The following is a 19,041-nucleotide window of genomic DNA, read 5'->3' on the forward strand; positions in this document are numbered from 1 at the left end:
CAACTCTTGTAGTAATATGGAGCGGCAGCGGGGCTGCGTCTCCAAATCCCCAGCCGCCTGGCTCGGCTAGCTTATGCCCCAAATAATTACACAGACACTGTATTCTTTTAAACACTGCTCTGGCCCATTTCTAATCATCTGTGTAGCACCCCTAGGTGCACTTACCGGGAAGATTCTAGCCTAAGTCCATCCTGGGTCGGAGCTTCATAGCGTGCGTCTTCCCTGGAGCAGGTAGCATGGCGTCTCTCCTGAGGCGTCTGCTCCGGAGAGCAGAGCTGTGGAGTCTGACCTCACTTCCTCTTCCTCCCGGCATTCTGTTCTGTTTACTCCACCCACCTAAGGGTGGGCCTATCCAATGGGCCTAGCAGTTTCTTTATTGCTTAGCTAATGAAATCAACAGATTGATATGACACTCCTACATCAAACTCTTGAGTTTGGAAATGTTTTGTTATAGTTTTAATCTACATAAATTGAAACAATTTTTTCTTCAGCCGTGGATCTGTAATCTAGTTCTTGAACAATTAATGGTTTTTTTTATCTTTCTGTGGATGTTAAATAAATGGACTCTAGATCTCCTAGATGTCTTTTTCATAATAGAGTATGTTGATAGCGTTCAACACCAGCATCCACAAATCATGCTGCTGCTGAAAGAATGAGCACTTTTGACATGTGTCTAGTAAGGAATGAGGCTGGCTATCCCTGTCCTTCAGACCCATCAGATCACTAGACAACTTGGTTCCTAATTATGTGTAACTATTTAAGAATGTGCTTTGCCTCCAGTTGTCTCCTGGAGATCATCTGGAAAAGGGACTTTCTTCTAAGCAGTGATGTTGATATCTCTATTGTTGCAGAGAAGTCTGTTGAATGACAGCCTTGGTGTACAATCTGACAGGAAGAAAGACATGATTGCATTGAACATCTTTGCAGATTTTTAGTTTTCTGATGCAGAACCCAATTATTATTATCAACTTGAGTGACACTTGCTCCAAATTTTACACCCTGCTCAGCTCTGCTCTGAGTGGAAGGCAAAATGAAGTTATTCTTAGAACTTTAGATTATGATGCCATTTTTGCTTTGGTTTCCTTTCCTGGAGATTCATTATTTCATCTTGAATTATTTTGATCTGCTGGAATCCGTCTTTTATTAGTTGGGTCTGTTCCTAAAAAATAACAAGTGGAGATGATGATTAATGTCACTGAGTTGATTCCTATGGTCTATATAGCTTTCATAATAACTTATTTTTATCATTTAATTTCTTAAAGTTGGCTTTTACCTTGATTTTTATGTCTCAACCTATTTTATTCATGTGTAAAATTTAAGAAGCAAACCTCTCTCTCTCTCTCTCTTTCTCTTTTACCATTTTGAAATTATCTTCCTTTCCAAATTATTCCTCTTCTTGGTCATCATTGATCACCTTTCTTAGGGTTTCTTTTAGCTAAGAAACAGCTCTATTGATGAATCTAAGATACCATACTGATTTTTTCCTCATTAGTGTCTATAAACCCCGTAGGTAATCTTAATCATGTATTTGGCTTCAAATTTTATCATTATGAATTTTAACACATTCTTCTACTCACATTTTATATAAATATGCACCACAGAAATGAATTTTGAATATCTGACAAAGGCTCTGAATGTTAGTCTAAGAAATTTAGTTTGGCAGGGGATAGCATGGCAGAGTCAGGAACATGTCTGCTGCATTAGAATAAGAGCCATAGATGGCATCACGAGCATGCAATAAAGAGCTAGATGAAGTATTGTTCTGTAGTACCAGCTGGGGAGGCAGATTTAAACAGATCCCTGAAAGTCATTGGCCATCAGGGTACCACAATCAGTGAGCTCAAGGTTCAGTGAGAAAACCTGTCTCAAAAACTATGGTGGAGAGTGACTAAGTGACATTGACTCTCTGGCATCCACATGTATGTACACACATGAACAAGCATAGACACCATACAAAACAGAGCAAATGAGCAAGAAATTGAGAGACAGAGAGAGGGGGGGGGAGAGAGACAGAGCAAGTGAGAGAGAGAGAGAGAGAGGAGAGACAGAAAGGATGAAGAAATTTAGCATAAGCTTTAACAACTTGGTAGGAGGTGACAGATGACAGGTAAGAAAAGGGGAGTCCCAGACTGAAGATAGTGAATTTCTACATATAACTCCCAACTGAACATAATTTGAGAGCAGAGTTATAAGAAAATGAAAAAAGTTATACATAGTGTTTGTGTGTATGTGTGTGTGTATGAACAGGCATGCATGTGGTAATAACAGCCCCAACTGTCCTGGAACTCTCATTGTAGACCAGGTTGACCTCAGACTCACAGAGACCTGCTTACCACTGCCTCCTGAGTGCTAAGACTATAGGTATCTGTCACCAATGCCCTACTAAAAATATCTTTAAAAATGAAGAGAATGTAGAAGGTGGTACAATTAAAATACCTGAAGACTGTGCACAATCATCTGTTGCTCCTCTATCAGGTGGGCCTGTGCCTTCTCCATCCTCTTAGCCCACTCTTTCATGCACCCTTCATGACTCTTCTCTTTCTGTTGAAGCAACTGTTCATTCTTCTGTTGCATTTCTCTCATCTCGAACTGTGCCTTTTCCATCTTCTCAGTCAGCTGTTTCAGGTGTTCCTGGTAGTTTTTCTCTTTCTCTTTCAGCTGCTGATCATACTTCTGTTGCATTTTCTCCAGTATTTTTTCTGTAGCCTGCGCAACTTCAGCTTTTATATCATCCACTAGGAAGAACAGGAAAGAAGAAGGTGCAAATGCATCACATGTTGTCCTCTTCTTCCTTAATTTTTCACTGTTACTGCTGAGTTCATGGTACTCCCCATGTCCGATACCAGCCAGTAAGACTCAGCTTTGTGTTGCAGGATATTTGATCACAGTGTGAACCCTAAGATTGTGTTATTTACTGGAAAACCTGCTTCTAAATGCGGTGTTGCTCAGCCCTAGCACACATCTTTAATTCTGCTTATTGTAAACAGGATGTAATAAAATTTACCATAGATCAAAAAAGTGGCACAAACAACCAGTTGAAAGAGGAACAAGCCATAAAGAGTTGGTAAAAGCAGGAGGATAGGTAGAGAGATGATGTGAGAGTGTCATATATCAATCTGTTGCTTTCATTGGTTAATTAATAAAGAAACTGCTTGGCTTGATAGGTTAGAACATAGGTGGGTGGAGTAAACAGAACAGAATGCTGGGAAGAAGGGAAGTTAGGCAGACACCATGACTCTCCTCTCCAAGGCAGACATGATGAAGCTCCGACCCAAGAGGGACATAGCCTAGAATCTTCCTGGTAAGCTACTGACTCATGGTGCTACACAGATTATTAGAAATGGGTTAGTTGAGATGAGAGAGTTAGCCAAGAAGAGGCTAGATATAATGGGCCAAGCAGTGTTTAAAAGGATACAATTTGTGTGTTGTTATTTCGGGGCGGCTGGGAGCCGGGTGGTGGGAAGCGGCCTGCAGCTCCTCACTACAGAGAGATGCACAGGAAGTGGAAGGGAAGGACACGCAACTGAAGGAGTTTTGTTTGACACAGACAGTAGAAAGAATCCTTGTTTGGAAAAAACTGTGAATGAAACAGCAGCTGGGAGCTTCCTCTGCCTTTCTGAACTAACAGGCTTTTATGGCAGCATCTGGCTCCAAAGTCATTATTGGTAAAATCTTATGATTGAGATTTTGTTAAAAACAACAGCTTTTTTTCTTTTAGTAATGATTTAAGGTCTCAAGTTTATAAGTAATTTAAGCTTTCAACAGCTTTCCATGGATTGCAGTCCCTTAACTTGTACCTCACCTTCAAACTCCTTTTGCTTTTCTATCAGAGTCTGGTCTGGCTGTAGAATTGCATCAGTCAAATCTTCCTTGGACTGCAAGAAATTCTGGAGAGCTTCTTCAGCCTTTAAGTCCAGAGAACATGAAGGTATCATCAGGAATGACTGAATCCTTTCTTGCATATATCCTTACCTCTTTTCCTCTAGAGACACCTCTTGGTGATGAGATTCCTAGTCAAGAGGCTCCAAGATTGCTCAATAGTTAAGAGCGCTGACTACTCTTCCAGAGGACCTGGGTTCAATTCCTAACAACCACATAACAGCTCACAGTTGTCTGTAACTCCAGTTCCAAAGAATCTGACATTGTGATACCAATGTGCATAAAATAAAGTTAAATAAAGTTTTAAGAAAAGATTTCTAGTCAAAGAAACAGGCATATATTTGATGCTGAACCTCAATAAAGAATGTCTTTTATAAGAGGCCTATGTTGGAAAACAAAAACTGTCCTTTTATACTGAAGGCTCTAACTTTAGAGCTAATGGTGCTGTGGTCACAGCTAGAGCAAGTGTGCTGTAGCCCTCAGGCAGAACAAAAGATCTGAGGAATTGAGAAAGGGAGGGTAGCGAGGGGCATGGAAAGAGTGATGGACAGAGGGATGGGGCGATAGTTAGATCTAGTTGTCTTTTAAAGCTAGTGTGAAGTCCAAACTGATGAATTACAAGTTTTATTTAAGGGGCCATAATTGAATCCTTTGTAATACAGAGCCCAGTTGAAATACAGGCTGACAGTCACACTGTCCAGTGTGAACTCAAGTATTAAGTAAGTACACTGTCTCTGATGAGTAAGCAGGACATATCCAGTGTGACAGCCTTCACATTTGTGATGTTGAAGGAGCCTGTGCCTGGAATACAGACAGTAAGACCCTCTCAGAGTGAGGTTTGGGGTCATTCTGCAGACTGAAGGTCAGCAGCTTCCCAGAATACACAGATAACCTTAGTTACCTGAATCACATTTCTGTGTTCCTCATAGTAGTTCTTCAAATTTTATATCTCCTGGCTAAAAAACCAGTATCCTCCATGCTTAGAAAAAAACCCATGAATATCCTTAATCAGAATTGAGCATGTTCTGAGTATGTCTATAACGTTTTCCTATAGAATTTCTCTTCCTGTGTTTCTGACTCATTCTTCATTTTTTCCTTGGGGGTGTGGTTTTTTCAGACAGGGTTTCTGTATTTAGGCCTGGCTGTCCTGGAACTTTCTCTGCTGACCAGGCTGTCTTTGAACTCACAGAAATCTGCAGGCTTTTGCCTCACAAGTGCTGGGATTAAAGGCAGGTGCCACAATTGTTGGTCTCTAACTCCATCTTTAATACAAAAATTAATAGGTAAAAAAAGTCCAGTTTAGAAGTTCCGGGAACATTTCTTAAAAATAAAACAGAAAACCACAAACAAAGGAAAACTTACAATCACTGGCTATAACTACATCCCTTCCTCTGATTCCAGCTTTTTACTGACATCATCCTTGGTTCTTGGCAGTGAAGTTCAGAGCAGAGATTTGCACCTTTAGAGGTAAACTACTTTTTCACAGTGGGCCAAAGATGTAATATTGTATAAATGTGGCTTAGCATTAATTTGTACCATATAGCTAAGGATAATTTTCTTAGATATTGGCTTGAATATTGGATCAGTCTACTGACACTGGGCATGTAATTTGATCAGACACACTAATTATTTCTCTACATAATTCAGTAAAAAGGCATTATCCCTAGCTTATTCATAAAGGAGAAATGTTTTAAAGCTTTCAACTCATCATAATCTAATTTTCCAGATTATTTGAATTATTAATAGGTAACTGTTGCTACTTCAAAATCGAGTAGCAGTTGCCCTTTCAAACACCCATTTAATTTCCTAACAGCAGTTTGCCTTTCAATTGAGAGACAATTACCCCTAATGCCTTTGGGAACACTTGATCCACATCTTCGAAGGAATTATCCCTGAAGGTCTTGATGGCTTCTTTCTCCCTGGCCCTGTGTACATCCATCAGCTCATGGAGGGTTTCTGTGGGTAATTGTAACTTCTGGCTCATCTGTTGATCGTAGTGGGCAATGGTCTTTTGCACTTCAGCTTCATTCTCTGTCTGGGGCAAAGCCAGGACAGCATTCTCTATACAGGGCAAACCTCCACTGCTGATGGCATTGACATAGGTTATCACCAAACTCTTTAGTCCTACAGCCAGGAAACAGGTGACAATATTTGCTATAGATGGGAGAAGATAACACTATTTTCTGTCATTCTGGATATGTTAATCATTGATGTATTAAACCTTCAGTGTCCTTGGCATCATTTGGAAGAATGACAGACAGAACAGTGATCTCACATTGGTGGAATTAGACATTCCTCTGTGCAAAAATCCTCTTATGACGTGTGGGTCTTCAAAGGATAAGCATGCTGAATGGAGATTACATGTGTCTGTATCTATGGAATGTTTGTGTCCTTTTGAACAAAAACACCATAATAACAGGCTCCATATCTCTTTCATGATCATCTGTGTCATAAGCACTGCCCATAGTAAGGAATCCATTCCAAGTCAGGAGCCAAACATGCACTCTCATTCAGAAAGTATCCATCAGGTTGATTAGAATAAATATCACTTTCCAAAAGAACTTTGTATATGTGGTAACATGACAATGACTACCTGTATGCATATTATTATTGTACTTTCATTTAAATTTTAGAATCATCCTTGTTTATCAGCTTTCATTGGTAAATGCATGTCTAGTTTGCTATGGTAATTTAAAAGATTTTTTTCTTTTGCACCCCTTTCTCTTTATCAAACAACAAGATTTTGTTATAGATAAAATCTTTTATAAATGATGGCACCATCTACAACATAGCACTACAATGGTGATAGGTGTGCATTTTTTCAAAGCTGAAGTCGGTCATTGCTATCTAATGCTAAACACTGAGCGAAAGGACTGGGAAGGAACTCACGTGGCCCATTGACCTTGATGCCTCCTGAAATCGTTTTAACCTTGGAACAGCTGAACACATAGGAACAGAAATCTGATACTTGTTTCACAAAGTTAGAATCCAGGTCTTGATCCTGCAACGATTCCAGCTGGCCAAGCTTTTTCCTGTGTGCTGGCCGCTCAAAGACAAAGCATTTCTTCTTTGGGAAAAATTTATGGATACAAAACCGAGGCAGATTAAACTTTTGTTCTATTTCCCTTTGACAGGTATCTATATGGAACAAAACCAAGATTTTAGACAAGATTTGAAACATATATATATATATATGTATATATATATATATACATATATATATATATATATATTCATGTGTGCTTGTAATCTTGTCACCCTGGAAGCTGAGGTAGGAGGATCACAAGTTGACATCAGCCTGGGTCACATATTATGATCCTGAAAAACACAAAACCAGAAGAACAGAAAAGTAAGGGTGATTGCTATGTGACAATGGTCTTGTACCTTGTAAAGATTTGTCACTTGTACTGGTTTAATAAAACATTGAATGGCCAGTAGCCAGGCAGAAAATATAGGTGGGGTGACCAGAATAGAAGAATTATGATAAGAGGAAAGGCTCAGTCTGCAGTGTTCCCCAGAAGCAGAGGAAGCAATATAAGAATGCATCACTGATAAAAGGTACCAAGTCACGTGGCTAACACAGACAATAATTATGGGTTAATTTAAGAGTTAATGTAAGAGTTAATAAGAAGTCTGAGCTAATAGGCCAACCAGTTTATATTTAATCTAGACCTCTGTGTGTTTCTTTGAGATTGAACAGCTGCGGGACCCGGTGGGACAGAAACCTCTGTCAACAGGTGATATTTGGTTTACAAATATTTAGTCTAGGGAAGGCTGAATGTTCTACTGGTCTTCTCAGGAAAAGAAAGCTTCATTCTATGTATTCAACCCACACACTGTTGCTGGACTGTGTGCACAGACAACATGTAAACACTTGAGTACATCATCATTTCATTTCCAAAGATGCTTGGTAGGTGAACAGTTGTGTGGCAGTCACATTGTTCCAACTGTTGGGCTAAGATATTGGTAACACTTTAATCTACTTTTTTCAAATATGTATTAATTGTGCATTGTATTCTGTTTGTGGACATAAAAGCAAGTTCAATACAGGGAAGACAATTTAAAGACAAAGATAAATGTGGAAGACAAAAATGTTCTTAAAACAAAGAGAAAAATTTTAAGTCAATCTATTGACTCTAATATTAAGCACTAATTTCTAGGAGTAGCTATTTAGAAGAAATATAAATTTTAGATATAAGAAAATTATAGATAGAAAAATCTGAATTCTCAGGGGATTTTAGGACATCCTCATTTAGTAGCTTAGGTCTCTCACCCTGTATAAGCCTCAGAGAATTTTCTAGGTATTCATCTGCAGAGATGGGTTTCCCATTTACTTTTAGCTCAAGAGAGAAGTCCCTCAGAGTCCACACGAAGTCCGGGAAGAAGTTCACAAACTCATCTAAGTCCTCCAACTCATTGTGGTCAAGTGAGGATCTGGTTCTGATTCTGTCTGCCAGCTCTGTCACATAACTGAACAGATAATTAAGAAAAGTCCCTGATACAATCATAGCACCAACCTAATCCCCAGGATCACTATTCCACATTAGTTCCGCATCTTCCTGGACCCTAGCCCCAAACCTCTATTTGCCCTGTTCCTAACCTCAGGGTGAACACTGTTGCTACATTTATATGAGATATTTTTTTTTACTGTAGTACTTTAACATTTTATTTATTTATTTATTTTTTATTTATTACATTTAAAAAAATACCAATCCAAGTTCCTACTCCCTCCCCTCCTCCCATTTCTTCCACATACCCTCTCACCCCACCCCCCTCTAATCCGCAGGGAGGATAAGGCTCATTGCCTTGTGGAAGGTCCAAGACCCTCCCTACTATATCTAGACTGAGCAAGGTATCCATGCAAACAGAATGGGTTCCCAAAAAGCCAGTACAAGCAGTAGGAATAAATCCTGGTGCCACTGCCAATGGCCCCTCATCTGCCCCAGCCATGCAGCTGTCAGCCATCTTCAGAGGGACTCTAACATTTTAAATGCATCATCAGCATAAAGCAAGGTGGCACAGTGAGTGGTCAGACCACTGTCTGGGGACAGTTGTTTTAAATGATCATGTAATGTAATAAAAAATAGTTTGCAGTATCTGCTTACAAATAATGTTTTCATTCAAACTTGCTGATTATGCTTTTTAAAATTGGGCGTTATGGGTAGCTTGATTTCAGTGGTTTACTGGGTTGCTTTGAACTATATGAGATATTTTTATGTTTTATGTTACATTAACCAAAATACAGAGCCATGGAACTGGTTTAGGAGACTAGGTCACACCACTCACTCGGGTGCTGTTCTGACCCTCAGAAAGGATACTGCAGCTGGTCCAGGGCCTGCTGGTTGATGGTTCCCATACTGTTGTACACAAAGGTGCTGCTTAGAAGTACAGCCAGGGCAAAGATCCAGCAGTCGTTCTGGTTGTCACCCTGGAAGTCAGAACACACATGGGTAAGGGATATGTTTTCTTATATCACTTTCCATATCAGTGTGGTAAAATATTAGAGGGAATTTTAGCCTTCAAAAAATTTAAACCCTTTGTTCCGTATGCTAGATACAAAACCAAACAAGAGAAACAGCAATAAATCTACAGATGCCATCTATAGCACATGCAGGGTGAATGCTGATTTGGTTTGTGGATTGATTCATTTGTGATGATTCTCACTGGTGCTGCTTAGTCTGTTGTTAGTGTTACAGTACTGCAGACCACACTGCTGCATTCTGACCCTCCCATTTGTTGGTTAAATGCCACTACATGCCATGCAAGTAAAATGAAAAGGATGCTGGGATGAATTCCAAACTCTTCTTAAAACGGATCCCAACTCTAGCCTTACAACAAGGGAACCAGCAGAAGACCAAACTCGTCCCTCTGAATGTGTGGGACAGTTGTATGACTGGGGCAGACTGGGTCCACTGACAGACCAGGATTTATCCCTACTGCTTGTACGGGCTTTTAGGAACACATTCTCTGTGGAGGAAAACCTTACTCAGCCTAGATATAGTGGGGAGGGCCTTGGTCTGCCTCAAAGCAATATGCTAGACTTTGGTGACTTCTCATGGAGTCTTACCCTCTCTGAGGAGTGGATGGGTGAGGGGGTGGGAAAGTGAAAGGAGCAGGAGGAGGGGAAGGAGTGGAAACTCAGACTTGTATGTAAAATGAGAAAAGATAGTTTTTTTTAATAAATTAATTAATTAAAAAAGAAAAGAAAACTACAGGTCCAGTGAGACTTGGTGGATATAAAAAGCTTGCTGCCCAGGCTAAGAACCTGAACTAGATTTCTAGAACCCACATGATATAAAAGTGGTGGCACTTTCCTTTAATCCCAGAATTAATTCGGAGTCAGAGGCAGGTGGTTCTCTGTGAGTTTGAAGCCAGTTTGGTCTAGAAAGGCTTGTTACAGGGCTACACAGAGAAAGCCTGTTTCAAAAAACAAAAGAGAAAAAAGAAAGAAAATAATTGACCCACATGTTATCCTCTAACCTCCACATATGCCTGTAGCACATGAACAATGGCATATTCAACACACAGACAGACACACACACATAGACACACAGACACACACACATAAACACACACAGATGCACACAGACACACAGATGTAGATATACACACAGATAGACACGAACACACACACGATAGAAATATAAAGCATTTTAAAACAGCTTTGAGAACACTGTAGAATATTCACAGATGAGGGAATGAATTGCACACTGAGCTCTCAATCCTTACTTTCTCAACATTTCCCAGGCCCTCTGTGTCAAGGAGAACTAGGGTGTGGCCTGGCTTCTGGGGATGAGGCACACACCACATCCAGATGCCCTTGGTGTGAGAGTCAACTGTAGAGCCCACAGAGAAACCTGAAAAGTAGAGAGGAAAGAAGGGATTATACTTAGCAAGAGGAATTCAAGAAAGTGCTAATAAAATTAGCATAATCGAACTGGAAAACTGATTCAGTGGTTAAGTGCACCAAAGCTCTGTTCTCAGCATCTACATAGCATCTCACAACTATCTATAATACCAGTTTCAGGGAACCTTATGCCCTCTTCTGTCATCTGTGAATACTAGAGATGCATGTGGTACTCAGGCAAAAATACTTATACTTGTAAAATTAAAACTAAAAAAATCTGTTTTGAAAAATTAGCAAGATCACGTCAGGAGAAATATCTAAAACCAAAGCTAGTGCTGATCTCATAGATAGAGAATTGAAAAATTCAGTTTTCAGAAACACAATATGTAACAGTCATACTCCAGGCTTGCACCAGGTTCCATAGAAAATGTATCAAAGTCTCTCATATGCAGTTCCTGAGCTTGCTGTGTGTGAAGCTGTGGGGGTAACAATGGAGATTTAAGGAAGTTAGAGATGCCGTGACTGTGGGATGTCCACTGAGGAAAGCTGGACTTGGAGATTGAATCTGGTTCTAGTGAGAGCCCTTGTTTCCTGTAAACAGCAGGACTCTAGAGCCAGGGTCTGCAAGCTGATGTTCTCTAGAGAATATTATCACATGCCCTATATGCTGTACATGGAGCTACAGGGTTAGGCGTTTGCCCATATGTGTTCAGTCTTGCTATGGTGTAATCTGTTCTTCCTATTCTCCTCAACACTGGAAATGGGAATGTTTCTTCTGTATTTTTGTATATTGCAGATTGCCTTGAGTTTCAGATGAGGCTTTAAGCTTATATATACTGTTAGAATTATAAGAGTTTGGGGAATTTTGAAGTTAGACCAATTACATTTTGGAATCAGAAGCAGAATGCTACAGTTTGAATATAAATGTTCATCACAGGCTCATGTATTTAAATACTTGGTCCTCAGTTAGTGGGATTGTGTTGGGAGCTGTGGAAGCATTAGGAGGTCAGACCTGACTGGCAGAAGGCAGGCCTGTGTAGGTTAGTAATATTAGTCATTTGATCAGTGATGAGACTGATACAACCTAGAAAACCTGAGAGTCTGGTCTCAGACAGGTGTCTCTCTAGCTGTCTTTATGTCAGCATCATTCAGATGAGAATACTCATCTGTCTTGCTCTACAGATGAATAGACAAAGTAATGCTAGACATACATTACCACTGGACCTTAAAATGAAAGAAAATTTGACACATGTTCTCACAGAGGCAATCTTTGAAGCTGTTATACTAAGTGAAATAATCAGTCACATACAAAAATATATTTTGTATGAGTTCACTTATATGAAATTCCTTGGAAAGCCAAATTCATATTTAGATGGACAATAGATTACTTCTAGAGATGGATGGGTATGAAATACAGATGTGCAAATTTAATTCCACAGAACCAGATATCTAAAAACAATTGTAAAGATAAGTCTTATATAATTATAAATAATAAAATGTCAATACATAAACAAAGATAGACATTTTTCTTGAACCTCAAAGACCAGTAGAAATTTCTGTTGCTACAGGAACATTTTATCAATACATTAAAGCTTATTAACATGTAAATAAATTATCTTTATTGTTCCTTTCTGAATCTAGGAAAGGAAGCATTTACAGTCTTAGAACGGAAATTAGGAGTTAGATGTATTGGTGCAGGTCTGTAATCAGCTCTCAAGAGGCTGGGGCAACAGGACCATGAGTTCAAGATCAGCCTGGACTACATCCTGAGCTGAAACACTACTGGGGCTATATAGCATGACCTTGTCTCAAAAACCAGACAGCAAGTGTACAAAGCAACAATAACAAAAAGGATCCCAAATACCAACTGTGGATGAAAGATTAAATTCTTCATACTTTCATACAGGGAGTAGACACAGGATCCAGCATAGCTGTATTGGTGGCACTCACCTGTGTTCTTCCAAGCCAGCTTATTCATCAAGTAGGACTTGCCTGTGTGGTAGAGACCCACGATGGCCACCACCACCACTGGCTGCTTGATGGCAGACAGGATCCGCAGAGCCTCCTGATTGGCTACCAGTTGCCCTTTCACATTCTCAATGAGGCACACAGGGCCTGGCATGTGGACCTCAGAAGTCATGGTTCGGGCTTGTCCCACATCTATAGAGGAAGAGGTAATATGAACTATAATCTTCTTTCTCTCAGGAGGCAGGATTATGAAATTCTTAAAAAACATAACAGTGTCATGTGCATCAGAGACATAGGTGAAAGATAATGTCTATAATTTTGGAATATAATAAGGTATTATTGAAGAATATCATTTATAATGTGACAGTGAAAAATTCTACAGTTCATACAAACTTAAATATTTCATTCAATTTACCATAGAAAACTTTTCTTGTTGAAGATTTTAAACTAGACACCAGATGGAAAATAGAATCAGATTTAGAGAAATGATTTTGTTTTGTAGCTGTATATAATCAATTTATTCATTCATCGATCTGTTTATCATTATATTGAATAAAGACACAGGTATTAATGCTTGTTTGATGCATGACTTTATAATTTCTGGAGATTATAAAATATATCATTCTACATATTCTATTAGATACCAGCATGTCATGGTCATGAGTCTGTATCTACACAATTAATTACATTACCAACATAAAGCATTATAATTTTTTTCAAAACTTACGAAAATATGTAACAGTGACCGTTCTAAGGATTTGATTGCAGAAGAGAGTTGACAGGATAACCAGCTGCACTGCAAATGCGCCTACACCCAGAAAGGGTGTGAAAGCACCAATGCAAATACTGGATATTGAAGAAAGCAGCTATACTGTAAATAAAAAGCAAGAAATCAGGAAGCTGCTCAAGACTACTAGACAAAAAGTGGTTCAAAGAAATTGCTTCCGACCATTCTCCTTTAGATTTCCTGTTTAGTTCTCATTTGGTAGAGAAAGGAAAAAGCAAAGAGGAGGAAGAGAAGCACCGGGAATCAGACTAGGAGCTGACCAGGCAGAACAAAGCTGTCAGGAAGACTGGGATGAGAGAGAATGGTGCCTGGCTGGGGTTCTGGTCTCCAGGAGGCAGGGACAACAGCTTGAGGTACTGGAGTTGGGGACAAAATAGGCAGACTTTGTTCTCAGAGTTCTGAGCTTGGGGATTTTCTAAGAAAGCCCCTCACTAAAGTATAGGGGCTGATCCTGTAGGGAAGGGTTAGGCGGTACATGGACATGAAAAATCAGCCAATCTTCCGACTGAAGGAGGAAATTCTCTTGACCGTCAAGATCAGATATGCACTATGTACTGCCCTGTTCTTCATCTTTCACTCTGGGTATCAGCTGTGATCAGAGTTTCCCAGAAAACAGCCACAACTGTGACAATGAACATATAAGGCTGACTGAATGGAATTTGTGTGATTGTGGAGAGCTAGAATGTTGTAAGTCTGAAGCCAGATTTTCCTATGCTATCTTTATCGCCTCTATTGCCATTTCTTGCATCTTAAGGCCTGTAGCAAACTCCCTATTTGCCACAATCTGACTGCCCTATGTTGTCACCAATGCATTTTAAAATTACCTTGATTCTGTTGCTACAGATACTTTAGTAAGCTTGCCAAGCTGGAACAAGGTATGTGTGGTAAACTGAGCTTGTGTTTCTGTACCATCAATCACTCATATTCAGCCCCAGAATACTCCATATAACTTACCCCCTTGAGGTTTTCTTACATCAACACAGTGTTTCCTTCAAGAAGCAGTGGCTGCTTAACTTGCATCTTAACTGTGTTTCCTCTCACAAAAGGCGGCCCTTTCAGTAGGAGTGGGAAGGCATCTGCTCTGCTCCATCACAGTCTTTTAACGGTGACCATCAGCAGACAGTGTGAACATACTAAAGGGCAATTCCAGTGTGTTTCTCACCCCTGGTCAAGCCTCACATCTGCTGGTCCCTAACTCAATGCAACCGAGTAGTAGCCTTCAGAGACTGGCTGCCTTGATAATATCACCCAGGGTTCACCTGCTACTGTGCCACAGCCCATGTCCAAAGGCAGCACTTTATAATCACAGTAGTTATTAAGAAAATGAATTAACCCATACAAATGCCATCTCGTTCCTGCTCAGACTGGTGGCCACATGTTTCAGATCAGAGATCCCTAGACCTAGCGAGAGCAAATGTCCCTTCTTACCTGCTCTTGCTGCTCAGCACAGGTGGACAGCCTCTGCCACTTGTCTTTTATTTCCTCCTGCAATCTTGTGAGGCTTTCTGGATTTCCCCTACTGAGCAAATGTTGAAAAGCCCTGTGACCTTTGTAGTGGATTGAAGTACTAGAAACTGAAACCATGGGAGTAAACTGACAAAATGGTACAAAGGTTTCTGTAGGCTGTGTATGTGATATGGTTTGTCAGCATTTCCCAACCAGAACCTTCAGTATTCAGTCCAATGAGAACTCAAAGTCATTTGTTGTTTAAAAACTTTTCCACGTGATTTAAAATATATGTGATATTTTCAGATTTGGGGATAGCTGGAAATGCATGGATGAGGAGAAAGTGTGTAATAATTTCAAACTCTACTTTCTGAACATAATGTAACAGGCCCCAGACTTTAGTACAACTAACTCAATATCTTTCTCTGGATTTTTATTAATTGTTCCACAGACTTCTAATTCAGCTCTCATCTCGGGAAAGTGTTTACATGAACAAAAACCTGGCATCTGGCTAAGACATCTTGAGCCAGACTGTTGAGTGTAGGTAAAACATACCTTGGTCTGAGCAACTCAGAAACTTTTGTGGCTGAGAAGCCTGGAAAACAACAGTTCCCAGAATTCTAAAAACTGTTTCTGGAAGAGAGATCTACCCCTATAAACTAATCTGTGGGTTTTAGTTTTTCATTTTTATCCTCTTTTTCATCTTGGTTGTATCATGGAGTCTCTCTCAGGCAACAGTAGTTCAGGGTATGTCCTCAGAATATCAATATGCCCCTCTGGTCTTATGGTTATTTGCCAGAAAGCCAGGCCAGTTGCTCAGTTACCTCTTGCTTCAGTGGAATCTCTTTTTGATCTCCTTGGCAGTGGAGAAGAACAATTCATAGGGGAATCCAAAAAGCCTCTGGAAGAGATCAGATTATCTCTTTGTTCTGAATGTCCTTCCCCCACAGTGGTGAGAAGCCCTCTTTGTTTATCAATCATATCAATGCATGGTACTAAAAGAATACCAGTTGTCTGTGTACCATGGTGGAATTTTCTTTTCCACATCTAAGAGCTTGGATCAGACAGATCAGTTCTAACCTCTGGGCTGTGAAACCTGACTTGAACCCAAATGATTTTGGTTGAAATTACTACTGTAGCTCTCATGAACCTGGTTTCATCTTTCATCTTGTGACAGTCACACATGAGCACCTGCAAGTTGGCATCAGTCAAGATGGTAGAAGGTCTGATGGTGGTGGGTTTCTCAAGCAAGATCGTGTGTGGTCCAGCAGTAGGACCTCAGACTGGGTTACACAGGCAGTAGACAGCCAGAATTCTGAGATTCCTTGGAGAAGGGCCTCAATTGTGTCATAGAGTGTCATGTGTATAATATCATGATCCAGTGATAAAATTAACATCTGTTGTTGTTTTTGTGTTTTTTTTGTTAGTTTCTGTTTTGCTCATTAGATTAGCCATAGCTGCTACAGTTCTTAGACAGGTGGACCATCTTGTGGCAACAGTGTCTAAATCATTTAGACCGGCGTGCCACAGGGCATTTCCATGACCCCAATGTTTGGGTTCAAAGTTTTTTTGTGATGTCTTTTGTTTCATGGACAAACAGATGAAAGGAATTTGAGGCATCTGTGAGTGCTAGGGCTGAGACTGAAGTCAGAACCATTTTAAAAGCCGCAAAAATCTTTTCATGAGTCTTAGTCCAGTCTAGGTGATCAGTGACCCCTCTCCCTTGTGTTCTTATACAGAGGGCTTGTTTTTCCTGCAAACTCTGGTATCCAGAGGCAGCAATACCCAGATGTACCTAGAACTCTAGAACCATCTCTTTGTATTTGAAGTTAGGATCCAAAGGACAGTGGCCATCCTACTCTGAGACAGGCTCCCCTTGTTTCCTATCAACTGGTGGCCAAGATAGGTAGCCTCCAAATTTCTTAGCTGATGGTCTGAAGCCCAAGGTCTGTAACTCTTGTACCAGTCCCTGGGTAGTCCTTTTATAATCCCTTTCCCAGGAAACCTCTGAGGGAAGGATAGATGGTCAGCATTTGAAATCTTATCAAACATGACTGAACGATTTTATTAAGTCCTAAGGCAACCCAGTTCCTGTAAGTTGCCCACTGTAACCTCTCTCTGGATCTGTCCTTTTAAATGCAAAGATGGCTTGACTCACTTCTGCCAATGGGAGGCTAGAGAATGCATCTTTCAGGTCTAAGGAATCAGACTCATGGGAATCAGAGGTCCCAAGTTCCTTCACATGCAGTAAAGGAGTATTTTAGGGTGACTGCCAGGGCACTAGGATACCTGTTTCTTCAAGCCAGGGAATATAAACTTCATTTTCCCTTTATTCTATTCATTATGTATTTTTCTCATCTGAGAAGGGTACATTGCCTTTCAGCTTGTGCAAAAGGTTTTGTTAGAATCAGTTCTCTTTTGTTAAACACCTTTTGATCTACCTCCGGCAATAGGGACATACTTATGCCTTTAAATATTTCTAACTTTTGTAACTTTTCTTCTAATATCTATGACCACCTATGTGACAAAAAAGGAAATTGTTTTAGCATCTGTCTTTAATCCCTCTAAAAAGGATATTATGAAAATTGTTTAAAGTCTCTGTGGTCTACATTAGACTAATGGCAACAACTGTTCTGTCTAAGCTGCCTTTTCAGGCAGCATCCTTTTGTACACCATCCCATGGTGGTATAGGAGTTTCTTTTGTTTGTCTGTTGCTTTTATTGGTTAATGGTTGCTGGTGGCAATGCAAACTTGTGCAACCACTTTGGAAATCAGTGTGGGGGTTTCTTAAAAAATTGGGAGGTAACCTACCTCAGGATCCAGCAATACCACTCTTGGGAATATACCCAAGATATGCCCAATCATACTACAAAAGCATTTGTTCAACTATGTGCAGAGCAGCATTATTTGTAATAGCCGAAACCTGGAAACAACCTAGATGCCCTTCAATGGAAGAATGGATAAAGAAAAGTGTGGAATATATACACATTAATGTACTACTCAGCAGTAAAAAACAATGACATCTTGAATTTTGCATGCAAATGGATGGAAATAGAAAACATTATCCTGAGTGAGACAACCCAGACCCAAAAAGATGAATATGGTATGTACTTACTCTTTAGTAGACTCTAGCCATAAATAAAAAACATTAAGCCTATAGTTCGCAAGCCTAGAGAAGCCAAATAACAAGGTAAACCCAAAGAAAAACATATATAGGTCCTCCTGGAAATTGGAAGGAAATAAGATTGCTGGGAAAAAGTTGGGAGCACGGGGGTGGGAGAAGGGGTGGGAGTGGGGGGAAGGGAGAGGGGGAGAGAGAATGGAGAAAGGAAAGTCTGGAGAGACCTTGGGCAAGTGGGAGGGTTGAGATGGAGGAAGGGCGGATATAGGAGCAGGGAAGAAGATATCTACATTAAGGGAGCCATTTTAGGGTTTACAAGAGACTTGGCTCTTGAGGGGATCCCAGGTGCCCATGGGGATGTCCCCAGCTAAGTTCTTGGGCAGCAGTGCAGAGGGTGCCTGAACTGGCCTTGCCCAACTATCACACTGATGTTTATCTCGAATATCACCATAGAATCTTGGTCTGGCTATGGATGGAGATAGAGACAGAGACCCTCATCATAGCAATGGACTGAGCTCCCAAGATCCAGTTGAAGAGCAGAAGGAGGGAGAAGATGAGCAAGGAAGTCTGGACCGCATGGGGTTGGTCCACACACTGAGACAATGTGCCTGTTCTAATGGGAGCTAATCAAATCCAACTGGACTGGGACTGAATGAGCATGCAATCAAACCAGATTCTCTGAATGTGGCTGACAATGGGGGCTGACTGAGAAGCCATTGATAAAGGCACTGGGGCTTGTTTCTACTGCATGTACTGGCTTTTTGGGACCCTAGTCTATTTGGATGCACAGCTTCCTAGTCCTGGATATAGTGGGGGAGGGCTTTGGACTTCCCACAGGGTGAGGTTCCCTGCCCTCTCTTTAGGAGGAAGGGTGAGGGAGGAGGGTGAGTGGGGGAGCGGGAGAGGAATGGGAAGAGGGAAGGAAGTGTAAATTTTTGAATGGAAAAAATTAAAAGAAAAAGATTATATAATTTATCCTTATCCATGCTTTTC

General features: G+C 40.4%; 1 protein-coding gene across 1 annotated transcript; it reads right to left on the reverse strand.

Moving 5' to 3' along the window:
- Nucleotides 1–365: 365 nt before the first annotated feature.
- LOC142854024 (guanylate-binding protein 1-like) lies at nucleotides 366–12,866 on the reverse strand. Its single transcript, XM_075979165.1, has 11 exons — nucleotides 12,677–12,866; nucleotides 10,609–10,736; nucleotides 9,198–9,307; nucleotides 8,153–8,349; nucleotides 6,769–7,017; nucleotides 5,701–6,003; nucleotides 4,607–4,680; nucleotides 3,803–3,905; nucleotides 2,596–2,735; nucleotides 2,437–2,487; nucleotides 366–1,159 (listed from the first exon to the last, which is right to left on the reverse strand). The coding sequence occupies exons 1-11, from the start codon at nucleotides 12,864–12,866 to the stop codon at nucleotides 1,043–1,045; spliced, it is 1,662 nt and encodes a 553-aa protein (XP_075835280.1). The 3' UTR covers nucleotides 366–1,042.
- Between the last annotated feature and the right edge of the window lie 6,175 nt (nucleotides 12,867–19,041).

This window comes from Microtus pennsylvanicus, chromosome 7 (genome assembly GCF_037038515.1).
Source record: "Microtus pennsylvanicus isolate mMicPen1 chromosome 7, mMicPen1.hap1, whole genome shotgun sequence".
In the NCBI taxonomy this organism is placed as follows: Eukaryota; Metazoa; Chordata; class Mammalia; order Rodentia; family Cricetidae; genus Microtus; species Microtus pennsylvanicus.

Coding starts and splice junctions, on each gene's coding strand:
- LOC142854024 (XM_075979165.1), bottom strand. CDS start 12,866: ATGACTTCTGAGGTCCACATGCCAGGCCCTGTGTGCCTCATTGAGAAT. Junction 6,004..6,768: donor CATCAAGGTCAATGGGCCAC/GTGAGTTCCTTC, acceptor TCCTGGCTGTAG/GACTAAAGAGTTTGGTGATA. Junction 2,736..3,802: donor AAAGCAAAAGGAGTTTGAAG/GTGAGGTACAAG, acceptor TGTTCTTCCTAG/TGGATGATATAAAAGCTGAA.